Source organism: Oncorhynchus masou, chromosome 18 (genome assembly GCF_036934945.1).
Source record: "Oncorhynchus masou masou isolate Uvic2021 chromosome 18, UVic_Omas_1.1, whole genome shotgun sequence".
Taxonomy (NCBI): Eukaryota; Metazoa; Chordata; class Actinopteri; order Salmoniformes; family Salmonidae; genus Oncorhynchus; species Oncorhynchus masou.
The window spans coordinates 47,513,291-47,537,822 of NC_088229.1; the positions used below are offsets into that span (position 1 = coordinate 47,513,291).

At 42.7% G+C, this 24,532-nt stretch overlaps 1 protein-coding gene across 3 annotated transcripts in view; it reads right to left on the reverse strand.

Annotated features, from left to right (window-relative positions):
* The window catches only part of LOC135504722 (cadherin-23-like), a 611,744-nt gene that overhangs the window by 18,651 nt on the left and 568,561 nt on the right, over positions 1-24,532 (reverse strand). For all 3 annotated transcript variants that reach the window (XM_064923533.1, XM_064923534.1, XM_064923535.1), the window contains 11 exons: positions 24,147-24,341; positions 23,821-23,934; positions 22,579-22,708; positions 22,119-22,382; positions 21,845-22,006; positions 21,231-21,487; positions 20,988-21,085; positions 11,020-11,220; positions 5,307-5,347; positions 5,047-5,107; positions 4,691-4,820 (listed from right to left, as the gene is read on the reverse strand). In XM_064923533.1, coding sequence (XP_064779605.1) covers positions 4,691-4,820; positions 5,047-5,107; positions 5,307-5,347; positions 11,020-11,220; positions 20,988-21,085; positions 21,231-21,487; positions 21,845-22,006; positions 22,119-22,382; positions 22,579-22,708; positions 23,821-23,934; positions 24,147-24,341 — 1,653 coding nt within the window. The remainder of the gene's footprint in view (positions 1-4,690; positions 4,821-5,046; positions 5,108-5,306; positions 5,348-11,019; positions 11,221-20,987; positions 21,086-21,230; positions 21,488-21,844; positions 22,007-22,118; positions 22,383-22,578; positions 22,709-23,820; positions 23,935-24,146; positions 24,342-24,532) is intronic.

Sequence of the window (24,532 nt, forward strand, 5' to 3'; positions counted from 1 at the left end):
TGAGCCCCTTGCCATCTCCCTCTGAGGCTTAGTGCTTCAAGCTGTTTCTGACAGAGGAGCTGGTGGGAGACATGGTGGAGGAGACCAATTGCTATGCCTTGGAACTACAGGAGAAGAGAGAATCAGGGGAAACTCGCTAAATGTGTGACAACCACAATTAGTTAAACGTACACCTTCCTGGTGAACTCCTTAAGGGAATACTGGCGCACGGATCCTATGTTTGCAACTCCCCTCTTTGCCAAACTCTTTCCCCAAGACTGCTTCCTAGTTCTGTTGCGATGCCTGCATCAACAATGCTGTTGCCAACCTAAATTACACAAAATAATAAATGTCCTTACCAGCTTACATTAGCATTTTGTAGGGTCTTTGTGCCATACAAGGACCTATGCAGTGACACGACCCTGATGTTATGGAAGGGTTGGCTGGCATTCCGTAAATATATTCCCTACAAAGGCACAACTTTGGGGTCAAGTTCTTTATTTTATGCGACATGAAGACAGGATTTGTCCAGGACATTAAGACTACACAGGGTCCAACACTGACATCCTACATTATGAGGTGATAACAATGCTGGCTCCTCATCTCGAGAAGGGCCACACTTGGTATGTGGACAGTTGGTACAGCAGTCCCACACTCTTCCAGCATCTGATCTCCAACAGCACATGGGCCTGTGGCACAATCCAGTTGAACAGGAAGGGGATGCCGGCATTCGGAAGCAGGAAGATGCAGAGGTGGAGTTCAAGGAGAACGGTCAACAGCTGGCACTAAAGTGGCATGACAAATTAGACATCCGTGTCCTCTCCACTGTCCATGCAGCAATCATGTTGGCCACTGGGAAGTTGGACCACCTGACGGGAGAGAGAAAGATCAAACCAGACTGCGTGCTTGATCACATAGTTCACCACCAGCTAACAGGTGAGACGATTACGGAACTATGTTTTTGTAATTTGACATACAAATCACATACAGTTCCAAAATGCAATTAAATTTACAATATCTCATCCACCTCCCCCCTCATCATCCACACCACTCCCTCTCCCCCATAGGTAAGAGGTGATTACCTACCAATAGCACAGAGAGAACCTCATGAGAAAGTTGCTGGAGGAGCATCACACCCTTCAGCGTTCATCAACTTGGGGCTGCAGACAATCCCCTCAATGCACGGCAAATCCCCCAAACTGCTGCTCAATGGGTGGGGGTGGGAATGCAGTTTTTATTGTTCAATCACTGAATATTGAAATATGGGTTATGCATATTAATGAGTTGTCAGTCTTTTCTTGTTCTTTTTTTCCCTCTAGTAAAACTCGTTTTTATTTTTGCTGTTCAGCCACTAACAATACTTCAATAAAATAGACAACCATTACATATAGGCCTATGTCTTTTCTTGTTGTTTTTTTCTTCCAGTAAAATGTGCTGTTCAAAGAGTATGTTGCCAGCATACAAAAGCTGGCCTCTTTCTTTGGCAAGAAAGAAGTCCAATTCGAGTTATGATGTTGGCAAATAATATTCAATACAGTTTGTGAGTGCGGTTTCTGAAAGTACAGAATAAAGAGGATTTTTTTGTAATTACAATGCAATATCAGGATATAGCAATAAAACAATATTAAAATGAAGTAACGTAATAACACTGCTATAAAAATAATCATTTGAATTCACAAAATCATAAATATGAATGATATAAGACACAGTAAGAAACAGTAACTGAAGAGCTCCAAAAGGGGGCAGGGCAGTGCAGAGAAGGGCTATGCTAAACAAGCCAAATTAATACACAGGCCATGGTCATGACGAAGCCTGGGCAGCTTCAAAGGATACAACAGAAGCTAATACAAGAATGTTGCTAGCTACATAAGCACAACTGAGTATAAAACCATAAAGATTATGGAATTAGTACCTTGCATGTCCACGGTTATATAGGAATACACACAGAATACTTTATGTTCCATATATAGCTACATAAGGTGTGCTACAGAAGAAACAACATAACACGATATACAGAAATATTGTGCTAACATAATAAAGCATGCCACTTACTTTGATAGGAACACACAAATGTCCAAAATAGTTATTAGTAAGGAAAACAGCAATGAAGGCAATGGGGGCGCCAGCCGGAAAATGCACCAGGGGTAAAACATTTGGGAAGGTTCTGACTGGAGATGCGTAAATGCTTGCATACTTGACCTGGGGAAACACTGGGGGAGTGCTTGGGCTCTCATAAAAGAGAGAACTTTGTCCGGCTCAGCTAGCTAATATTCATCTTAAATTAAAATAGCATGCTTCAGATGTAAATTTTCTGGCACAGTGAACTGGGCTACATCTTTGTGAATTAATGAGTAGGTGGAACGCACCTCATTTCAAACCGTTGTTTGAAATTAATACTGTTGTTTGAAAATAATTTGAAATTGACAAGTTGAAACATAGATAATTAGCAGGAAGCTAATTGGTTTGAGGGAAGCATGGGTTAACTGTCCTGTTGCGTGACAATCAAATGTTGGAACAGTGAGCGCATTCTGACAACACGCTCATAAAAACAACTCACGCTGGGGGGACCGCTAGAGATATTTGGATGTGAAAATATTAAGGGAATGCCCTGTGCAACGTAACTTAAACATTGTATGAATGTCATCACAACTGAGCATATTTTGTGCTTTGGGAACCTATGTCTTGTAATGTACCCACACTTCTCCCACAACCTAATGAAATGTTCTGGGAACCTTTAAATAACTTAGAAAGGCTGTTCTGTCAACATTCTTGCAACATCGAAGGAATGTTTTATACACCCCGATACAAACATTGTCTGAATGTTAGCACAACTGGACAGTTTTAGTGTTTTTGGAACCTAAATCTTGTCAGGGTAGCCTAGTGGTTAGAGCGTTGGACTAGTAACCGGAAGGTTGCAAGTTTAAATCCCAGCGCTGACAAGGTACAAATCTCTCGTTCTGCCCCTTAACAGGCAGTTAACCCACTGTTCCTAGGCCGTCATTGAAAATAAGAATTTGTTCTTAACTGACTTGCCTAGTAAAATAAAATAAAATATCCACACAAGGTTCCCACAACCTAAATACATTTTTAGGAACTTTTAAAGAACATAACAAATGTGCTCTGGGGATGTTCTTGTAACATAAGGGGAATGTTTTTGCACCCTTATGCAAACATTGCACAATCATTCGTATAAATTGACAGATTATTTTGTGATGTCCCTGCAGTGTTTCCACCAGACTGTTCCCACAACCTAAAGAAACATTCTGGGAACCTTTAAAGAACAGACAAAATGTGTTCTTGGAACGTTCTAGCAACATGGCGAAAGTTTTATACAAACATTGTGTAATCATCAGCACGGCTGGACAGTTTTTGTGTGAGGAGAACATTTTTCACAACCTAATGAATGTTCTGGGAGCTTTAACAGAACCAATTGTGGTTTTCTGGGTGTACTCATAGAAATGCATGGACATACATAGATAGCAGTGGAGCCTCCTCAATGGAGGAAGGGGAGGACCATCCTCTTCAGTGAATTTCATAAAAATAAAAATGGTAAAACATTATTAAAGTGATCCTAAAACTATACTGAATCTACAGTATTCACAGGTCACCAAATAATTGATTAAAACACACTATTTTGCAATGGTCTACAGCCTCAAAGCACTCATTAAGGTAGCACCATGGTGTAACTGGTGTAACCGGAGAACAGCTATCTGTCCTCTGGGTATATTGACTTCAAGTACAAAACCTAGGAGGCTCATGTTTCTCCTCTGCTACATAGACTCATACAGTAACTAGGACAACTTCCAGAGGATATCCTCCAACCTATTAGAGCTCTTGCAGCATGAACTGACATGTTGTCCACCCAATCACAGGATCAGATAATACATATAGTACTTAAAGCATAAGCTACAGCTAGCTAGCACTGAAGTGCATACAATGTGGTGGGTAGTTGACTCAAAGAGAGAAAGAGACAATAGTTGAACAGTTCTAAACTAATTTATTTATTTAGTAATCTTTTGCCAATATGGCCCGCCGGTGTAACTACTAAACTGCTTACTGACTCTATCATGACTGCATGATTGTAGCGGGTTTACTAACGCATTAGGTCTATTAGCTATGTTGACTATGACGTTACAAATAGCAAGTATGGTGACAACGATGTAGGCTGTGTTTAGAGTTATAATATGGTTTTGCTTTCACCTGGTCTCATACAGCTGATGTGTTGTGCATTAAAGTCCACAAGCGAAGGGAAAAGGTAAGAGGAGGAGAGTGCATATATGCAAGAAGGAATACAATATGGCTGCTATGAAAGTGAACTGTCTTTCCACGTGATCGGGGTGTATTCATTCCGCCAATTCTGTTGAAAGACATTTCTTAAATGGAAGCAAATGGAACGAAATGGCGATAAACATACCTGAATATGTCTAATAAAAATTATTGTTTGTTGTAATGTTGTACTTATGATTGCCGCCTAGATCAGCTAGATACAGGCAAGTGTGAAGGAGGTATTACATGTGTCACTGTCTGTCCATTTGTCACCTCAACATTTTCTCTCAACCTGTGTGCACCAGGTTGTAAACGTTCATTCATAGGCTAGGTTGTAGGGAAAAGTTGAGTATCATGTAGTAGCCTAAACCTATCAATGTTAAAATGGAATATGAATTACATCTTAAAACGGCACCGACCGCCGCTGTTTAATAGCTGTACTCACGTGAGTAGGCACGGGGCTGTTCCACAGGTCAGTGATCTCACTGAGGTTTTCCGGCAGGTCGTCTTCATGCTCTGCCTGGGCAGCTAGCTCCAGGTTCCGACAGAATGGGTCTAGCCACACAGGGTTGGCCCTGAGAGTCAACAACAGCCTTAGCTATAACCTTACCCAGCTAACACTTCATCAGTCTTATTAAATATTGTATACACAACAGTCAGATATTTAAGATCAGCACTGCATATATCTGTGAACCTGCAAAAGGAATATGCCCACACATACATCATATCAATGACATGAGTCAAGTGCAATAAAGTACTGTAGGTTTTAAAATGCATAAACACTGTAATCTATTGTCTCACCCCTCAAATGAGTATTTATTGGTGTTGGGTAAATCCAGGATGTCCATGAGACCTTGCTTCCCTGGAAGACAGAAGATAAACGGGTGAATTATGAATTACAATCACGCACACACACACACACACACACACACACACACACACACACACACACACACACACACACACACACGTACACACACACAGCTAGTCAAACTAGTCCATAGTTTGCCACATCCTGCTGTTAGGCTTGCAGGGACTTTCCCCTCGGTGCTGTCTCTCACCTGTGGATCCTGCTACAATTGCTTTCAGCTTCCTCTTGTGTCTGTAGCATAGAAAAACACACAGACAGGTGGTGAGACGTTCAACATGCTGAAATAGCCATGTCAAAGTATCTATCATAGCCAGTTTGAAGTAACACCATTACAAATTCCATTGACATGAAAAACATGTTTATATATTTATTTATTTTATTTATCCGTTATTGTACCAGGTAAGTTGACTGAGAACACGTTCTCATTTGCAGCAACAACCTGGGGAATAGTTACAAGGGAGAGGAGGGGGATGAATGAGCCCATTGTAAACTGGGGATTATTAGGTGACCGTGATGTTTTGAGGGCCAGATTGGGAATTTAGCCAGGATACCGGGGTTAACACCCCTACTCTTACGACAAGTGCCATGGGATCTTTAATGACCTCAGAGAGTCAGGACACCCGTTTAACGTCCCACCCGAAAGACTGCACCCTACACAGGGCAGTGTCCCCAATCACTGCCCTGGGGCATTGGGATATATATATTTTTAGACCAGAGGAAAGAGTGCCTCCTAATGGCCCTCCAACACCACTTCCAGCAGCATCTGGTCTCCCATCCAGGAACTGACTAGTACCATAGAGATGAACTGAAAGAGCAATCTATACTTTGATACACAAGAACATATTGTAAAATGAAGTGGTTAAGTATGAGTAAGTTGATTGGATTGTATAAGTTAACTTCTTCGATATAGGGGGCGCTCTTAATTTTTGGATGAAAAACGTTCCCGTTTTAAACAAGATATTTTGTCACGAAAAGATGCTCGACTATGCATATAATGACAGCTTTGGAAAGAAACCACTCTGACGTTTCCAAAACTGCAAAGATATTGTCTGTGAGTGCCACAGAACTGATGTTACAGGCAAAACCCAGATAAAAATCCAATCAGGAAGTGACGCATTTTTTGAAACCGCCTCATGCCAATGATTCCTTATATGGCTGTGAAGGAGCTAGGACTCAGCTTACGTTTTCCACGTTTTCCCCAAGGTGTCTACAGCATTGTGACGTATTTGTAGGCATATCATTGGAAGATTGACCATAAGAGACTACATCCACCAGGTGGTCGCTTGGTGTCCTCCGTTGAAATTTTGCGTAATCTCCAGCTGCAGTATTTTTCCATTTGCTTCTGATGAGAAGCCTTCTGCCACCACTGATAGATAGATATGTGAAAAACACATTGAGGATTGATTCTAAACAACCTTTGCCATATTTCTGTCGATATTATGGAGCAAATTTGGAAAAAAGTTTGCCGTTGTAAGTGACTGCATTTTCCGGTATTTTTCTTAGCCAAACGTGATGAACAAAACGGGGCTATTTCGTCTACACAAATAATCTTTTTGGAAAAAATGAACATTTGTTATCTAATTAAGAGTCTTGTCATTGAAAACATCCGAAGTTCTTCAAAGGTAAATGATTTTATTTGAATGCTTTTCTTGTTTTTGTGAAAATGTTGCCTGCTGAATGTTAGGCTTAATACTATGCTAGGCTATCAATATGTACACAAATGCTTGTGTAGCTTTGGTTGAAAAGCATATTTTGAAAATCTGAGATGACAGTGTTGTTAACAAAAGGCTAAGCTTGTGTTTGAATATATTTATTTAATTTAATTTGCAATTTTCATGAATAGGAAATGTTGCGTTATGGTAATGAGCTTGAGGCTATGATTACGCTCCAGGATACGGGATTGCTCGACGCTAGGTTAAAGTGGATCAGTATGCTATGTTTGACAATGAGGGTGAAAGGGTGACAGAGGGTGGTGCGAACAGCCCAGTATATCACTGGGGCCGAGCTCAATGCATTCCAGGACCTCTATATCAGGCGGTGTCAGAAGAAGGCCCAAAACATTGCTAAAGACTCCAGCCACCCAAGCCATAGACTGTTCACTCTGCTACCGTCTGGAAAACTGTACCGGAGCATCGGCTCTCGGAAAAACAGGCTCCAAGACACCTTCTACCCCCAAGCACCAAGCAATAAGACTACCAGACTCCTAGATAGTCAATTAAAGGTACCCAAACTATCTTGCACTGACCCTATGTACACTCACTAGACTATACAAACCATATACATTGACACTCCCACACAAAAGCCACACACATTCATGCACACTACATACGCCCACACACACATTACACACACACGCAGACCAACACAACACAAACACACGTACATACATATTACACACACACACGCGCACGCGCACGCGCACACACACACACACACACACACACACACACACACACACACACACACACACACACACACACACACACACACACACACACACACACACACACACACACACACACTTTTACACTCATCAATTGCTGCTGCTACTTTGTTATTTATTTTACTCTTATTATCTATCCCGATGACTAGACACTTAACCCTAACATCATGCACATACAGTATCTACATGAAATACTTCATACCTGGTAATCCCTGTATATACAGTTGAAGTCAGAAGTTTACATACATCTTAGCCAAATACATTTGGCAACTTTTTACAAACTTTTTCACATTTCCTGACATTTAATCCGGGTAAAATTCACTGTCTTATGTCAGTTAGGATCACCACTTTATTTCAAGAATGTGAAATGTCAGAATAATAGTAGAGAGAATGATTTATTTCAGTTTTTATTTCTTTCATCACATTCCCAGTGGGTCAGAAGTTTACATACGCCCAATTAGTATTTGGTAGCATTGCCTTTAAATTGTTTAACTTGGGTCAAACATTTCGGGTAGTCTTCCATAAGCTTCCCACAATAAATTGGTTGAATTTTGGCCCGTTCCTCCTGACCGAGCTAGTGTAACGGAGTCAGGTTTGTAAGGCCTCCTTGCTCGCACACGCTTTTTCAGTTCTGCCCGCAAATTTTCTATGGGATTGAGGTCAGGCCTTTGTGATGGCCACTCCAATAGCTTGACTTTGTTGTCCTTAAGCCATTTTGCCACAACTTTGGACGTATGCTTGGGGTCATTGTCCATTTGGAAGACCCATTTGCGACCAAGCTTTAATTTCCTGACTGATGTCTTGAGAGTTGCTTCAATATATCCACATAATTTCCCTTCCTCATGATGCAATCTATTTTGTGAGGTGCACCAGTCCCTCCTGCAGCAAAGCACCCTCACAACATGATTCTGCCACCCCCGTACTTCACAGTTGGGATGGTGTTCTTCGGGCTTGCAAACGCCCCCCTTTTTTCTCCAAACATAACGATGGTCATTATGGCCAAACGAGTAGGTCTCGTTTTACTGTGGATATAGATACTTATGTACCTGTCTCCTCCAGCATCTTCACAAGATCCTTTGCTGTTGTTCTGGGATTGATTTGCACAAGCAGTATGACGGCTGCGTGGTCCCCATGGTGTTTATACTTGCATACTATTGTTTGTACAGATGAACGTGGTACCTTCAGGTGTTTGGAAATTGTGGAGGTCTACATCTTGGCTGATTTCTTTAGATGTTCTCATGATGTTAAGCAAAGAGTTTGATGGTAGGCATTGAAATACATCCACAGGTACACCGCCAATTGACAGAAGCTTCTAAAGCCATGACATCATTTTATGGAATTTTCCAAGCTGTTTATAGCCCACAACCGTAAGGCTCTTCAGAGGGTAGTGAGGTCTGCACAACGCATCACCGGGGGCAAACTACCTGCCCTCCAGGACACCTACACCACCCGATGTCACAAGAAGGCCAAAACAACCATCAAGGACAACAACAACCCGAGCAACTGCCTGTTCACCCCGCTATCATCCAGAATGCGAGGTCAGTACAGGTGCATCAAAGCTGGGACAGAGAGACTGAAAAAGAGCTTCTATCTCAAGGCCATCAGACTGTTAAACAGCTATCACTAACATTGAGAAGCTGCTAATAACACACTGACCCAAATTTCTAGCCACTTTAAAAATTGGATGTAAAAAATGAATCACAAGTCACTTTAAACAATGCCACATTATATAATGTTTACATTATATATGTTATGTTTACATGACTCATCTCATATGTATATACTGTACTCTATACCATCTACTGCATCTTGCCTATGCCGTTCGGCCATCGCCCATCCATATATTTACATGTACATATTCTTATTCATTCCTTTACACTTGTGTGTGTATAAGGTAGTCGTTGTGAAATTGTTATATTATTTGTTAGATATTACTCCACGGTCGGAACTAGAAGCACAAGCATTTGACTACACTCGCATTAACATCTGCTAACCATGTGTGTATGACCAATAAAATTTGATTTGGTGTCAATTTCTGACCCACTGGAATTGTGACCCAGTGAATTATAAGTGAAATAATCTGTCTGTAAACAATTATTGGAATAATTACTGGTGTCATCCACAAAGATGTCCTAACCGACTTGCCTAAACTATTGTTTGTTAAATAAATCCTCTTAGAGATCGGGCTACTTTTTTCAACATTCTGTTAAAAATCACGCAACATTTCAGCATCCTGCTACTCATGCCAGGAATATAATATATACATATGATTAGTATGTGTGCATAGAAAACACTTTGAAGTTTCTAGAACTGGTTCAATGGTGTCTGTGACTATAACAGAACGAGTACCGTGGTCAAAATCGCCAGAAAACCTGGTCACTAAATCGACGAAGAAAAAATCATTCCGCCAGCCCATGTATTGTCTATTGGAAGGAAAAATAATTAAGAGTGATATTACAGTTCCTACAGCTTCCACACGATGTCGCCAGTGTTGTGATATCGATGCAACTAAATCCTTGGTCGTCTGAGTAATAGCCACATCCGGTTGTCAAGTCCACAGCTGTAAACAATGAAACCGGAAAAGTTAGTTACGTTACCCAAACTCGTGCTTATTGAATACAGATCGCTCCGTGATCAATTTGATCGTTTATTAACGTTTAGTAATACCTAAAGTTGGATTACAGAAGTAGTTTGAAGTGTTTTGTCAAAGTTTATAGGCAACTTTTTTAATTTAAAAAAATAACGTTGCGTTTAAAAAATGTGTTTTTACTGGATCTGACGGTGTTCATAAATTGACATTTTGGGTACACAAGGACCGATTTAATCGAAAAAAAGACCCAATTGTGATGTTTATGGGACATATAGGAGTGCCAACAAAGAATCTCGTCAAAGGTAATGAATGTTTAATATTTTATTTCTGCGTTTTGTTTAGCGCCGGCTCCGCTAATTCCTTTGTTTTACGTCCCTTCTGGTATTTCGGGGTGTTGCCTGCTATCAGATAATAGCTAGTCATGCCTTTGCCGAAAAGCATTTTACAAATCTGACTCGTTGGCTTGATTCACAACGAGTGTAGCTTGAATTGACTACCCTGCATGTGAATGTTAATGAACGTTTGAGTTTTAACGAGTGCTATTAGCATTTGGCGTAGTGCATTTGCATTTATTGTTGGCAGGGGGTGCGTCCCGGGTGGGCCAGACAGGTTAACAAGAAATTTGTTGAGTGGTTGAAAAACGAGTTTTAATGACTCCAACCTAAATGTATGTAAACTTTAGACTTCAACTGTAGCGCCAACCTTGTGTATTTTTTTTGATTCCTCTTGCATTACAATTGTAATTTTTTTCTTTAAATCTGAATTGTTGGGAAGGGCTCGTTAGCTAGCATTTCACTGTAAATTCTACATTAATTGTATTCGGCACGTGACAAATAAAATTTGATTTGAATTACAGTGGGAGGCTCTTACACTGTGCGATAGTACCAGTTCATGAAGATGAATGACATGGCTGCCAAGAAGAGCAACACAGCTAAGATAATGATGGCCATCTGTAGCGTAGTGAGGTCATCAGGTGCTCTCCCGCTGACGGCAGGCTGGACATCCAGGATGTTGTAATTCCTGAAAAGGTTCTTCAGCTGTTCCTTGTTCTCATCAATCATCTGAATCACCCTGTCCATCACAAGACCAGGGAAGGAGAGACAATGGGCTCAGCACAAAGAGGAGTATACTTATACTACATATTTTTTGTGTAGTAACAATGCAATGACATAGAAATATAATTACTATAATGGGTTCTGACTCCTAAACTTGAAATAATGAGTGCCATAGTCTGGTTTCTACACCAGAAGTTAATGGTTATCTGTAGGAGGAATGTTTATGGTGTGGCAATTAAGCTTGGAATGTACTGTGTAAAGGAAAGAAAATCACATTGTTGCAGTCACTGATAAGGTTGGAGAGAGGTGGTTTAGTGAGGAATGGGGATCGAGGTCAGGTCACATTAAGGAACAGTTTACTGGCCGCATCACTTGACTTCCTGCCTAGAAATAAAGATGTAATGTAGAGAGGGAAGGAGGACACCACACCCAAATGGAATATATATACTGGGGCTGGTGGAAACATATATTCGATTTATTTTTATTGTACATATTTATTTTTATTGCGAAAAGATTGTTGCTTCGATGCTTGTCTGAAACATTTCCAATCCCCCATGTCTTTTTTTGGTAAAAAAAAATATATATATACCCATACATATACATACACATACAGTGGGGCAAAAAAGTATTTAGTCAGCCATCAATTGTGCAAGTTCTCCCACTTAAAAAAGATGAGAGAGGCCTGCAATTTTCATCATAGGTACACTTCAACTATGACGGAAAAAATTAGAAAAGAAAATCCAGAAAATCACATTGTAGGATTTTTAATGAATTTATTTGCAAATTATGGTGGAAAATAAGTATTTGGTCACCTACAAACAAGCAAGATTTCTGGCTCTCACAGACCTGTAATTCTTCTTTAAGAGGCTCCTCTGTCCTCCACTTGTTACCTGTATTAATGGCACCTGTCCACAACCTCAGTCACACTCCAAACTCCACTATGGCCAAGACCAAAGAGCTGTCAAAGTACACCAGAAACAAAATTGTAGACCTGCACCAGGCTGCGAAGACTGAATCTGCAATAGGTAAGCAGCTTGGTTTGAAGAATCAACTGTGGGAGCAATTATTAGGAAATGGAAGACATAGAAGACCACTGATAATCTCCATCGATCTGGAACACCACGCAAGATCTCACCACGTGGGGTCAAAATGATCACAAGAACGGTGAGCAAAAATCCCAGAACCACACAGGGGGACCTAGTGAATGACCTGCAGACAGCTGTGACAAAAGTAACAAAGCCTACCATCAGGAACACACTACGCCGCCAGGGACTCAAATCCTGCAGTGCCAGACGTGTCCCCCTGCTTAAGCCAGTACATGTCAAGGCCCGTCTGAAGTTTGCTAGAGAGCATTTGAATGATCCAGAAGAAGATTGGGAGAAAGTCATATGGTCAGATGAAACCAAAATATAACTTTTTTGGTAAAGACGCAACTCGTCGTGTTTGGAGGACAAAGAATGCTGAGTTGCATCCAAAGAACACCATACCTACTGTGAAGCATGGGGGTGGAAACATCATGCTTTGGGGCTGTTTTTCTGCAAAGGGACCAGGACGACTGATCCGTGTAAAGGAAAGAATGAATGAAAACCTCCTTCCATCAGCAAGGGCATTGAAGATTAAACGTGGCTGGGTCTTTCAGCATGACAATGATCCCAAACACACCGCCCGGGCAACGAAGGAGTGGCTTCGTAAGAAGCATTTCAAGGTCCTGGAGTGGCCTAGCCAGTCTCCAGATCTCAACCCCATAGAAAATCTTTTTGAGGGAGTTGAAAGTCTGTGTGGCCCAGCAACAGCCCCCACAAAACATCACTGCTCTAGAGGAAATCTGCATGGAGGAATGGGCAAAAATACCAGCAACAGTGTGTGAAAACCTTGTGAAGACTTACAGAAAACGTTTGACCTCTGTCATTGCCAACAAAGGGTATATAACAAAGTATTGAGATAAACTTTTGTTACTGACCAAATACTTATTTTCCACCATAATTTGCAAATAAATTCATTAAAAATCCTACAATGTGATTTTCTAGATTGTCTTTTCTCATTTTGTCTGTCATAGTTGAAGTGTATCTATGAAGTGTATCTTCCGGTTCCGGGTTGGAGCGAGCGGTCGCATCTACACTTCGGTCCGCAGGTAGTATAACTTTTCATGACATTTTTCATTACATTTCATTATAGTACAACGGTTTGATTTGTCTAATCTTAGCAATTTCTTCTTAGCTAGCTACATAGCCGTCTTTGTATCAAAGATAATTGCGTAATTATCGTATTTCGTCGTCCTAACGTAGTCTACACTGCTATCTGCCCAGCAGCTAGCTAAGCAGCTAGCTATAACGTCCACTGTCCACCAGCACTGTAGAAACTATTACACTCAACTGAACGACTCGATTAGTGTAGTGTTAGCTAGCTACATAGTTGTCTTCGCTGTCTTCGTATCCAAGATAATTGTGTAGTTTAGAGTGTGTAGACTTAGAGTGATTATCTAATTTACCGAGGTTAGCTAGCCAGCAATTTGTCGTCCTTAACGTAGGAGATGCTGCTAGCTAGCTAGCCAACCTCTACCGAATAGAACTTCAACTACCCGGTCAACATTTCGCTTCGCTCCACAGGTAGTATCACATTTTCATTTCACTTCATTACAGTACAACGGTTTGATTTGTTTGATCATAGCTAGCTAGCTACAGAGCCGTCTTTGTATCTAAGACAATTGTGTAGTCTAGAGCGATTTTCTAGGTTAGCTAGCCAGCTATTGTCGTTCTTTTAACGTAACGTAACGCAATCAACACTGCTAGCTAGCCAGCTAGCCCCGAATAGCAGCACTGTAGAAACTATTACAGTACAACGGTTTGATTTGTTTGATTGTAGCTAGCTAGCTACATAGCCGTCTTTGTATCTAAGACAATTGTGTAGTCTAGAGCGATTTTCTAGGTTAGCTAGCCAGCTATTGTCGTTCTTTTAACGTAACGTAACGCAATCAACACTGCTAGCTAGCCAGCTAGACCCCGAATAGCAGCACTGTAGAAACTATTACAGTACAACGGTTTGATTTGTTTGATTGTAGCTAGCTAGCTACATAGCCGTCTTTGTATCTAAGACAATTGTGTAGTCTAGAGCGATTTTCTAGGTTAGCTAGCCAGCTATTGTCGTTCTTTTAACGTAACGTAACGCAATCAACACTGCTAGCTAGCCAGCTAGCCCCCGAATAGCAGCACTGTAGAAACTATTACACTCGACGGAACGACTTGATTAGTGTAGTGTCAACATCGCAGCCACTACCAGCTAGCCTACAAAGTCAACAACGCAGCCACTGCCAGCTAGCCTACTCCAGCAGTACTGTATCATTTCAATCATTTTAGTCAATAAGATTCTTGCTACGTAAGCTTAACTTTCTGAACATTCGAGACGTGTAGTCCACTTGTCATTCCAATCTCCTTTGCATTAGCGTAGCCTCTTCTGTAGCCTGCCAACTATGTGTCTATCTATCCCTGTTCTCTCCTCTCTGCACAGACCATACAAACGCTCCACACCGCGTGGCCGCGGCCACCCTGACCTGGTGGTCCCAGCGCGCACGACCCACGTGGAGTTCCAGGTCTCCGGTAGCCTCTGGAACTGCCGATCTGCGGCCAACAAGGCAGAGTTCATCTCAGCCTATGCCTCCCTCCAGTCCCTCGACTTCTTGGCACTGACGGAAACATGGATCACCACAGATAACACTGCTACTCCTACTGCTCTCTCTTCGTCCGCCCACGTGTTCTCGCACACCCCGAGAGCTTCTGGTCAGTGGGGTGGTGGCACCGGGATCCTCATCTCTCCCAAGTGGTCATTCTCTCTCTCTCCCCTTACCCATCTGTCTATCGCCTCCTTTGAATTCCATGCTGTCACAGTTACTAGCCCTTTCAAGCTTAACATCCTTATCATTTATCGCCCTCCAGGTTCCCTCGGAGAGTTCATCAATGAGCTTGATGCCTTGATAAGCTCCTTTCCTGAGGACGGCTCACCTCTCACAGTCCTGGGCGACTTTAACCTCCCCACGTCTACCTTTGACTCATTCCTCTCTGCCTCCTTCTTTCCACTCCTCTCCTCTTTTGACCTCACCCTCTCACCTTCCCCCTACTCACAAGGCAGGCAATACGCTCGACCTCATCTTTACTAGATGCTGTTCTTCCACTAACCTCATTGCAACTCCCCTCCAAGTCTCCGACCACTACCTTGTATCCTTTTCCCTCTCGCTCTCATCCAACACTTCCACACTGCCCCTACTCGGATGGTATCGCGGCGTCCCAACCTTCGCTCTCTCTCCACCGCTACTCTCTCCTCTTCCATCCTATCATCTCTTCCCTCTGCTCATACCTTCTCCAACCTATCTCCTGATTCTGCCTCCTCAACCCTCCTCTCTTCCCTTTCTGCATCCTTTGACTCTCTATGTCCCCTATCCTCCAGGCCGGCTCGGTCCTCCCCTCCCGCTCCGTTGCTCGACGACTCATTGCGAGCTCACAGAACAGAGCTCCGGGCAGCCGAGCGGAAATGGAGGAAAACTCGCCTCCCTGCGGACCTGGCATCCTTTCACTCCCTCCTCTCTACATTTTCCTCCTCTGTCTCTGCTGCTAAAGCCACTTTCTACCACTCTAAATTCCAAGCATCTGCCTCTAACCCTAGGAAGCTCTTTGCCACCTTCTCCTCACTCCTGAATCCTCCTCCCCCCTCCTCCCTCTCTGCAGATGACTTCGTCAACCATTTTGAAAAGAAGGTCGACGACATCCGATCCTCGTTTGCTAAGTCAAACGACACCGCTGGTTCTGCTCACACTGCCCTACCCTGTGCTCTGACCTCTTTCTCCCCTCTCTCCAGATGAAATCTCTCTTCTTGTGACGGCCGGCCGCCCAACAACCTGCCCGCTTGACCCTATCCCCTCCTCTCTTCTCCAGACCATTTCCGGAGACCTTCTCCCTTACCTCACCTCGCTCATCAACTCATCCCTGACCGCTGGCTACGTCCCTTCCGTCTTCAAGAGAGCGAGAGTTGCACCCCTTCTGAAAAAACCTACACTCGATCCCTCCGATGTCAACAACTACAGACCAGTATCCCTTCTTTCTTTTCTCTCCAAAACTCTTGAACGTGCCGTCCTTGGCCAGCTCTCCCGCTATCTCTCTCAGAATGACCTTCTTGATCCAAATCAGTCAGGTTTCAAGACTAGTCATTCAACTGAGACTGCTCTTCTCTGTATCACGGAGGCGCTCCGCACTGCTAAAGCTAACTCTCTCTCCTCTGCTCTCATCCTTCTAGACCTATCGGCTGCCTTCGATACTGTGAACCATCAGATCCTGCTCTCCACCCTCTCCGAGTTGGGCATCTCTGGCGCGGCCCACGCTTGGATTGCGTCCTACCTGACAGGTCACTCCTACCAGGTGGCGTGGCGAGAATCTGTCTCCTCGCCACGCGCTCTCACCACTGGTGTCCCCCAGGGCTCTGTTCTAGGCCCTCTCCTATTCTCGCTATACACCAAGTCACTTGGCTCTGTCATAACCTCACATGGTCTCTCCTATCATTGCTATGCAGACGACACACAATTAATCTTCTCCTTTCCCCCTTCTGATGACCAGGTGGCGAATCGCATCTCTGCATGTCTGGCAGACATATCAGTGTGGATGACGGATCACCACCTCAAGCTGAACCTCGGCAAGACGGAGCTGCTCTTCCTCCCGGGGAAGGACTGCCCGTTCCATGATGTCGCCATCACGGTTGACAACTCCATTGTGTCCTCCTCCCAGAGCGCTAAGAACCTTGGCGTGATCCTGGACAACACCCTGTCGTTCTCAACCAACATCATGGCGGTGGCCCGTTCCTGTAGGTTCATGCTCTACAACATCCGCAGAGTACGACCCTGCCTCACACAGGAAGCGGCGCAGGTCCTAATCCAGGCACTTGTCATCTCCCGTCTGGATTACTGCAACTCGCTGTTGGCTGGGCTCCCTGCCTGTGCCATTAAACCCCTACAACTCATCCAGAACGCCGCAGCCCGTCTGGTGTTCAACCTTCCCAAGTTCTCTCACGTCACCCCGCTCCTCCGCTCTCTCCACTGGCTTCCAGTTGAAGCTCGCATCCGCTACAAGACCATGGTGCTTGCCTACGGAGCTGTGAGGGGAACGGCACCGCAGTACCTCCAGGCTCTGATCAGGCCCTACACCCAAACAAGGGCACTGCGTTCATCCACCTCTGGCCTGCTCGCCTCCCTACCACTGAGGAAGTACAGTTCCCGCTCAGCCCAGTCAAAACTGTTCGCTGCTCTGGCCCCCCAATGGTGGAACAAACTCCCTCACGACGCCAGGACAGCGGAGTCAATCACCATCTTCCGGAGACACCTGAAACCCCACCTCTTCAAGGAATACCTAGGATAGGATAAGTAATCCTTCTCACCCCCCCCTTAAATGATTTAGATGCACTATTGTAAAGTGGCTGTTCCACTGGATGTCAGAAGGTGAATTCACCAATTTGTAAGTCGCTCTGGATAAGAGCGTCTGCTAAATGACTTAAATGTAAATGTAAATGTAATGAAAATTACAGGCCTCTCTCATCTTTTTAAGTGGGAGAACTTGCAGAATTGGTGGCTGACTAAATACTTTTTTATTATTATTATATATTTTTTAATATACCTGTATCATTCCCCGCAAACCTTACCACCCTTCCCCAATTGGTGTAAACTAATATACAATAACACTTGGGCTTCTACCTTCAGTTTACACATATTATACACATTTTACAGACACAATCTATTTTACAATAGTTATATTTTGTTTGTTTTTAGTCCTTCCTCTATTCTGATGTCCATCCAGTTTGATTTATTTTTGTAACTGTGCTATTTATCAAAATTTCTGAACCTATATACATTTTACAAACCCTGTATGTTTTACATTGGTTACCTTGTTATTTGCCCCACCCTTCAGCAACATTCAACCCCTCCCATCTATCTCTTAACACCATCCATTTTGGATTTGCCAAATATTTTTCAAATGTGCTGTGATGCTTCACAAAAGTAATAAACCTTTCTATTCTCATAGCTTCTACAGATTGTAAATTAAAGAGAAAAATGTTTGCTAAAATAATTATTGTATTATTGATTGATTGACTATGGCTTTTCAAATCACCCAGTATTGCTATCTGCAGTGTTAGTTCTAGGCAAATGTCGCAATTCTTCAGCCATTCCTGGACCTGTGACCAAAAACGAGCTACATATAGACAGTACCAAAATACATTATCTAATGACTCTGCCTCCTCACAGCAAAATCGGCAGAGCTGGGAAGATTGTATCCCCCATATATATAACATTCTATTGTTTGCAAGAATTTTGTGTAGTAATTTAAATTGAAAAATGTGAAGTTTTGAATCTGGCGTTGTTCTGCGTGTCAATTCATAAACCATGTGCCATGGAATGGGTACATCGAAAATCTCTTCCCAACTATTTTGCAATTTTTCCCAACTATTTTGCAATTTATATGGCACAGCTGTCAATTTTTTGGTCCTTAAAATGAAATTGGTATTTGTTTTTATTTATCTCACTTTTCTTTAACCATTTACAGTGCCTTGCGAAAGTATTCGGCCCCCTTGAACTTTGCGACCTTTTGCCACATTTCAGGCTTCAAACATAAAGATATAAAACTGTATTTTTTTGTGAAGAATCAACAACAAGTGGGACACAATCATGAAGTGGAATGACATTTATTGGATACTGTTGTGAAGAAGTTTAAAGCCGGATTTGGATACAAAAAGATTTCCCAAGCTTTAAACATCCCAAGGAGCACTGTGCAAGCGATAATATTGAAATGGAAGGAGTATAAGACCACTGCAAATCTACCAAGACCTGGCCGTCCCTCTAAACTTTCAGCTCATACAAGGAGAAGACTGATCAGAGCCAAGAGGCCCATGATCACTCTGGATGAACTGCAGAGATCTACAGCTGAGGTGGGAGACTCTGTCCATAGGACAACAATCAGTCGTATATTGCACAAATCTGGCCTTTATGGAAGAGTGGCAAGAAGAAAGCCATTTCTTAAAGATATCCATAAAAAGTGTTGTTTAAAGTATGCCACAAGCCACCTGGGAGACACACCAAACATGTGGAAGAAGGTGCTCTGGTCAGATGAAACCAAAACTGAACTTTTTGGCAACAATGCAAAATGTTATGTTTGGCGTAAAAGCAACACAGCTCATCACCCTGAACACCCCATACCCACTGTCAAGCATGGTGGTGGCAGCATCATGGTTTGGGCCTGCTTTTCTTCAGCAGGGACAGGGAAGATGGTTAAAATTGATGGGAAGATGGATGGAGCCAAATACAGGACCATTCTGGAAGAAAACCTTATGGAGTCTGCAAAAGACCTGAGACTGGGACAGAGATTTGTCTTCCAACAAGACAATGATCCAAAACATAAAGCAAAATCTACAATGGAATGGTTCAAAAATAAACATATCCAGGTGTTAGAATGGCCAAGTCAAAGTCCAGACCTGAATCCAATCGAGAATCTGTGGAAAGAACTGAAAACTGCTGTTCACAAATGCTCTCCATCCAACCTCACTGAGCTCGAGCTGTTTTGCAAGGAGGAATGGGAAAAAATTTCAGTCTCTCGATGTGCAAAACTGATAGAGACATACCCCAAGCGACTTACAGCTGTAATTGCAGCAAAAGGTGGCGCTACAAAGTATTAACTTAAGGGGGCTGAATAATTTTGCACGCCCAATTTTTCAGTTTTTGATTTGTTAAAAAAGTTTGAAATATCCAATAAATGTCGTTCCACTTCATGATTGTGTCCCACTTGTTGTTGATTCTTCACAAAAAATACAGTTTTATATCTTTATGTTTGAAGCCTGAAATGTGGCAAAAGGTCGCAAAGTTCAAGGGGGCCGAATACTTTCGCAAAGCACTGTATGTAGGCCCGACAGACAATGCTGCAATTAGTTGGTTCTATTTTGGGTAGAGCAGACATTTCCATATGTCTGTGTTAGCTGCATGTGTGACATAACTCCACCGGTCCTATAGTCGATATAGTTCACAAAATTATACTTTTTTAAAAACATTTCATCAATTTTTTTTTTTTTATCAATTAGTATATTTGAGTTTAACCACAATATTTGTTGTATTATTTGTTCAGTCTTTTCAGGTGGATTAAACTGAAATTACAACAAACTTGTTTGTTGTAAGGCTTGTTTGAAAAATAACGGTATTTTGGAGAATATTTCCTTTTCAAACAACCGAAAGTGAGCAGTTGTAATCTGAATAAAGTGAAAAAGGCCATTCGTGAACATGGGGTGAGACATTCCCACCAATCTACTAGAGAACCAGTTTGGATTCAAGTATAACTTTGTATGACTGATGCCATTAGTGAGAGGTCTAATGCTTTAATATGTAATCATTTCTGCCCTCCAAATTCATATTGGTTATATAACTAGGACCTTTTAATTTTGTCTTGCTTGCCATTCCCAATGAAATGTATTATTTTTTGTTCATATAATTTAAAAAGCATGTCACTGGGTGAAGGCAAAACCATAAGCAAATAGGTAAACTGTGATATGACTAAATCAGGGTGTTTTGTCTTTGTTTGGAAACATGTTTTTGTCTTATGCAGCTATATGACCCAGTGGGTGAATAGACTTGGTTTGAGCATTACTAATCGTCTGTGAGTTTGTTCATTTAGAACCTACACTAAATATGAGAATGGGGACTGTCCGTTCTAGTAATTATATTTCTATAGGTAATAACATGATAATAAACTATACTGCCAGGCAGCAACTGACTTTTCCACATCCAGGATGCGGTTGGTGTGCTTGTTGACCACGTGTATGAGCACATCTGTCTGGGCAAAGTTCACTCTGCCCTTCTTGTCCACGTGGAACTGAGCAGAAACAGAAGAAGAGAATGACAAAGGGGGTTACGGGAGATACACATTTCATACGTAATTTTATAGACATGCATGCACACACGCACACACTTGCACACACATGCACACACACTCACACATCCCTCACACCCTTACCTACCTGCACATCATCCGTGTTGACTATGGCTCCGGTGATGTTGGACAGCAGGTTGATAAACTCCTCCTGGAACTGTCGTACCCGCTCTGGTATCTCGTTGATGACGATCTTCACCCGCTGGTCGTCCCGCAGGATGTAGATGCCCACCATGGCGATATCACTGTGGCCCGCCAGGTCCCGTGCCAACACCTCCACCACGAAGTAGCCCGGGTCGTAAGCCGTGAACAGGTCATAGGTACGGATGATCCCATCTGTCTCTCCTAAGGGTTATCAACAGGTTCAGGGTCAATTTCACTGTGATTCAAATCAATATTTATAATTGAAACATATATCCCCTATAGGTTATCAACATTGTTGGATCCCAATTCCATTTAAATTATTTAGTCAATTAATCACCTTGATTGAAATAGAATTGATCCCAACCTTGGTTATCAAGGAACAATAGGCAGAGAAGGTTAACAACATGCCAGGGGCCAATTCCTTTTCAATTCAATTAATCTCCTCAATTCTGAAATGAAATTGAATTGATTCTAACATTGGTTATCAAGGATTAACAAGGGATACTATACAAACACAGGGGAGATAATAGTCATGCTTGGCAGTAGGCAGTGACTGACCTATGATGAAGCTGTTTCCTATGTCCTCAGTGTCATTGGACTGGAGTTTAATGTAGCGGATGGACAGGACATGGTACAGCACCAGACTGTTGTTCCCTACATCGTTGTCTATGGCCTGTACCCGAATCAGATCTGAGCCTACCTTGGCATCAGCAGCCACACCTGAGAGAGAGAAAGAGATAGAGAGAGGGGGAATAAAAGTGAGAGAATGCACATAGACACAACCTCAACACACACACACACATTTACCCCTCCCACAGTTTATGTACTGTACCTGTAGTGTACTCTAGCTTGGTGAAGCGTGGTGGTTGGTCGTTGATGTCCTCCAGGTAGATTCTGACCTCCTGCAGGGTTGGGTCACGGCTGGGGTCAAGTGCTCTTCCCCAGGCTGACCTTTGACCCCTAGCGGGGGCCCAGTTCCTGTGGCTGGAGGCCTTGATGATGATGGAGTACACTGAGATGTCCTCACGATCCAGATCCTTCTTCACCTTCAGTACGCCCCCTGGGCTCAGGCCAAAGTTACCTTCATTATCTCCCCCTATAAGGGCACGATTGGAAATCAGTGTTATGTCCATATTCAATAGACAGCAGCACCAACATGCAGCAACCAAAAATATATTTAATTATTCCGTATTAGTACTAATGGACTGATATTTCTGGATTGTCCGGTATGGATGAATCAGTGTGTTTATTTGTATCTGTGTGTGTAGCATAGTGTTGTCCTCTCCACAGACCTGCTATGAAGAAGTAGACTACAGCGTTTGAGCCTTCATCTGCGTCCACAGCTCCTGTCACGTTACCCACTACTGTCCCTGGAGTAGAGTGCTCTGCCACAGACAGAGTCTGGTACGGCAGGCTGCCTCGCTGAGAGTCAGTCAGTCAGTCAGACAGACAGACAGACAGACAGACAGACAGACAGACAGTCAGACAGACAGACAGACAGACAGACAGACAGACAGACAGACAGACAGACAGACAGTCAGTCAGTCAGACAGACAGACAGACAGACAGACAGACAGACAGACAGACAGACAGACAGACAGACAGACAGACAGACAGACGAGCACACACACACACACACACAGATACATGGCCCAGATGTAAGACAAAATCGTCACACATATGAGTCAGAGACATTAGCCTTGTTTACACTTGGTTCTAACATGCATCTTCTGTCCTGATCATTTCCACTTTCAGATTATGCCCACATTGTCAGACAGGTGTAGAAGATTAAAAGACGCATTGTGATCATATCTTCCAGACCACCTCCGGAGGTAGTCAGGCACGCTTTGTATCTGGATGTCTTAGAAGTGTCCTGTAGATGGATCTGGACAGTGAAACCATTTAAAACATCATAATCCTGCCTTCTAAAATCATTGACAGGTGGCACCATTTACATATGGCATCAATTTGGGTCTTAGAATAAATAAATACTATTTTGAAATAACAGCTGTCAACGAATTTGCATACAGGGAGGGATCAGTAACATGTGGCCAGAATGCGGACACAATGGACAGATATGAGACACATTGTAATACCATCTGTTGGCATTTTTCTGAAATTGTGGGCACAATCAGAATGTGGACAAGATCAGGACAAAGGACGCATGTTAGCGCTAGGTATAAAGAAAGCTATTGACTAATATACAAACACAGTACAAAAAAACTACCAAATAAAACACATCCCTAATCACAGACAAACATCAAATATTTAGAGATTTAAAAAGGTGGTTTGATCACACAAAAGAAACATAAAAATACTTGGTATAGAAAAAATACTATGGTAAGGTATCAAATGGTAAGGTATAAACCCAGAGTTATACTTATAGCTGAGGAGTCCAGGGCTATGTTTCATTGCAATAAGATGAGTCTGAATTAGGGCAGACTGGCGGGAATCTTCCATGCATAAGACACCGCCCAGACTGACATCTTCCTTGCATGAGACACCGCCCAGCTCCCTAAATCTCCTCCACTCACCGGGGGCTTAAAGAAGACAGGCTCGTTGTCATCAATGTCCAACAGCGCAACCTGTAAGGACTGGGTGGTCTCATAAGGCACGGGCTGACCCAGGTCATAGGCCACAACAATCAGCTGAGGGACAGAACACAGTCCTTAAGACAGACATAAACAATACACATACACACATTCCTGTTTGGGCTGAATCCTGACATGAAATCCGGGCAGGCCTACATTCAACTTGAATGCATATCTCTCATTGACATGAAGGTACACGTATGATTGAAGTTGTCGCTAGCTACAAGTGCATATCTCAAGTTAGAATTGGACCTAGTCACTCCACTCACACTGTGCAGGGCTTGCTTCTCTCGGTCCAGTTTGATGGCGGTGGTGATGACTCCTGTAATAGCATCAATGTGGAAGTTATCCCAGTCTCTGTTCCCAGCTCCTGTCTGGAGGAAGGCATAGCGCACCTCTCCATTCACCCCTTCATCCCCATCTGTTGCAAACACCTCATACACCAGCAGGCCTGGGGGCTGCTCCTATAAGGGAGAGGACAGACACATCATTGAGATTTTAGATATTCTGTTTGTATGCAACTGCAGAGAATTTTACAGTAGCAATGTGTGTGTGTAGTGGAGCAACACATTCGTACTGTACATGCCCAAAAATAATTAATATGTTATTCAATTATTACTATCCTGCTAGGGACCACTAACAAACACCATACTGT